We start from the raw sequence: 1,431 nt of genomic DNA, 5'->3' as shown, positions 1-1,431 counted from the left end.
AATTGGTTCTTCCAGTTTCAAGTTCTGCAACTTCAATGCAGTTGCACTAGTTAAATAACCATTGGTATTACCCTGGTCGATACCATCACAGTCCCACCACAATATCGAGAAGTTATCACAAAATTACAAATATCATTACATAGTGTCAATTAATGGGGAACTGGAAAAATAGCAGGTCACCAGTCCCAGTAAAACAGGTCAAACAACAACGGTGAACTCAGGCCATTGGTTTAATAAAGTTGTTTACATGTTGGTCACTCTTGGTGGAAAGATTAATGAGATCCATGGAGGCTGAAGCAGTCTGATAAACACATATCACAGGCTCAAACAGTTCTTTTTCTGAGTTTTGCAGATGAGCAAACACTAAGAGTAATTCAAGGTCAAGTAACTGTAAGTAAGAGAATCCTCTGTTTGCGGGTACTGTATACCCGCATCATCAAATTCAAATTTCAGGCTTAAAGGTCAAACTTTTTTTTATTTTATTAATTTACTCTTATTATATAATCTGTTTAAATAATGGAGGAAGAATTAAATGTAACATATTTAATTTTTGGTGGACATGTGGAACTTAACACATACAGATATCTTTGTTTTGTGGTTGTTTTGGTAGTGTATATTCTGATATTCTGCAGTAATTCTACTATTGTGTACCTGATCTGGAAACACCAAGACCTCCATGAGCCCATGTACATTTTCATTGCAGCCTTGTTACTGAACTCTATTCTTTTCACCACTAATATCTACCCGAAGCTGTTGGTCGACTTTTTATCTGAAACCCAGATCATATCATATCGAGCCTGTCTTCTTCAATATTATATGTTTTATACTTTAGCTGGTTCAGAGTTCTTACTGTTGGCAGCCATGGCCTATGACAGATATGTGTCTATATGTAAACCTCTGCAATATCCAACTATCATGACAAAAAAAAGGATCAGTATCTTTCTGGCTTTATCTTGGCTATTGCCTGCTTGTCAGCTTGTGGGCTCAGCAACACTAAGTGCTAATCAAAAACTCTGTAGCTTTACTCTGAAAGTCATTTTTTGCAATAACTCCATTTACAAACTTCATTGTGTGTCTTCAAGAGCAATATCTTTGTATGGTGTGTTCGTTTTGCTAAATATTGCCGTTTTCCCTGTTCTCTTCATCCTTTTCACATACGTCAGGATACTTATAATATGTTATCACAGTAGTTCCGAAGTCAGGAGAAAAGCTGCACAGACCTGTGTTCCTCACCTGCTGGTTTTGATCAACTATTCTTTTTTATTAACTTATGATGTTATTACAGTTCGACTGGATTTAGATTTTCCAAAAACTGCACATTTGATAATGACTTTACAATTAGTTTTATATCATCCACTTTTCAATCCATTTATATATGGATTAAAAATGAAAGAAATTTCTAAACACCTTAAGCGGTTGTTAATAAAATAA

At 35.2% G+C, this 1,431-nt stretch overlaps 1 protein-coding gene across 1 annotated transcript; it reads left to right on the top strand.

The window, feature by feature from the left end:
• The first annotated feature begins 516 nt into the window (after positions 1-516).
• LOC109953164 (olfactory receptor 6N2-like) lies at positions 517-1,431 on the top strand. The gene has a single exon (XM_020588581.1). It carries the CDS (start codon positions 517-519, stop codon positions 1,429-1,431), a length of 915 nt encoding a protein of 304 aa, XP_020444237.1.

This window comes from Monopterus albus, unplaced genomic scaffold (genome assembly GCF_001952655.1).
Source record: "Monopterus albus unplaced genomic scaffold, M_albus_1.0 scaffold561.1, whole genome shotgun sequence".
Lineage (NCBI taxonomy): Eukaryota > Metazoa > Chordata > Actinopteri > Synbranchiformes > Synbranchidae > Monopterus > Monopterus albus.
This window is presented reverse-complemented; position numbering and strand designations above follow the sequence as displayed.

Excerpts from the sequence above, each read along its gene's own strand:
- LOC109953164 (XM_020588581.1), top strand. The coding sequence starts at position 517 with ATGGAGGAAGAATTAAATGTAACATATTTAATTTTTGGTGGACATGTG.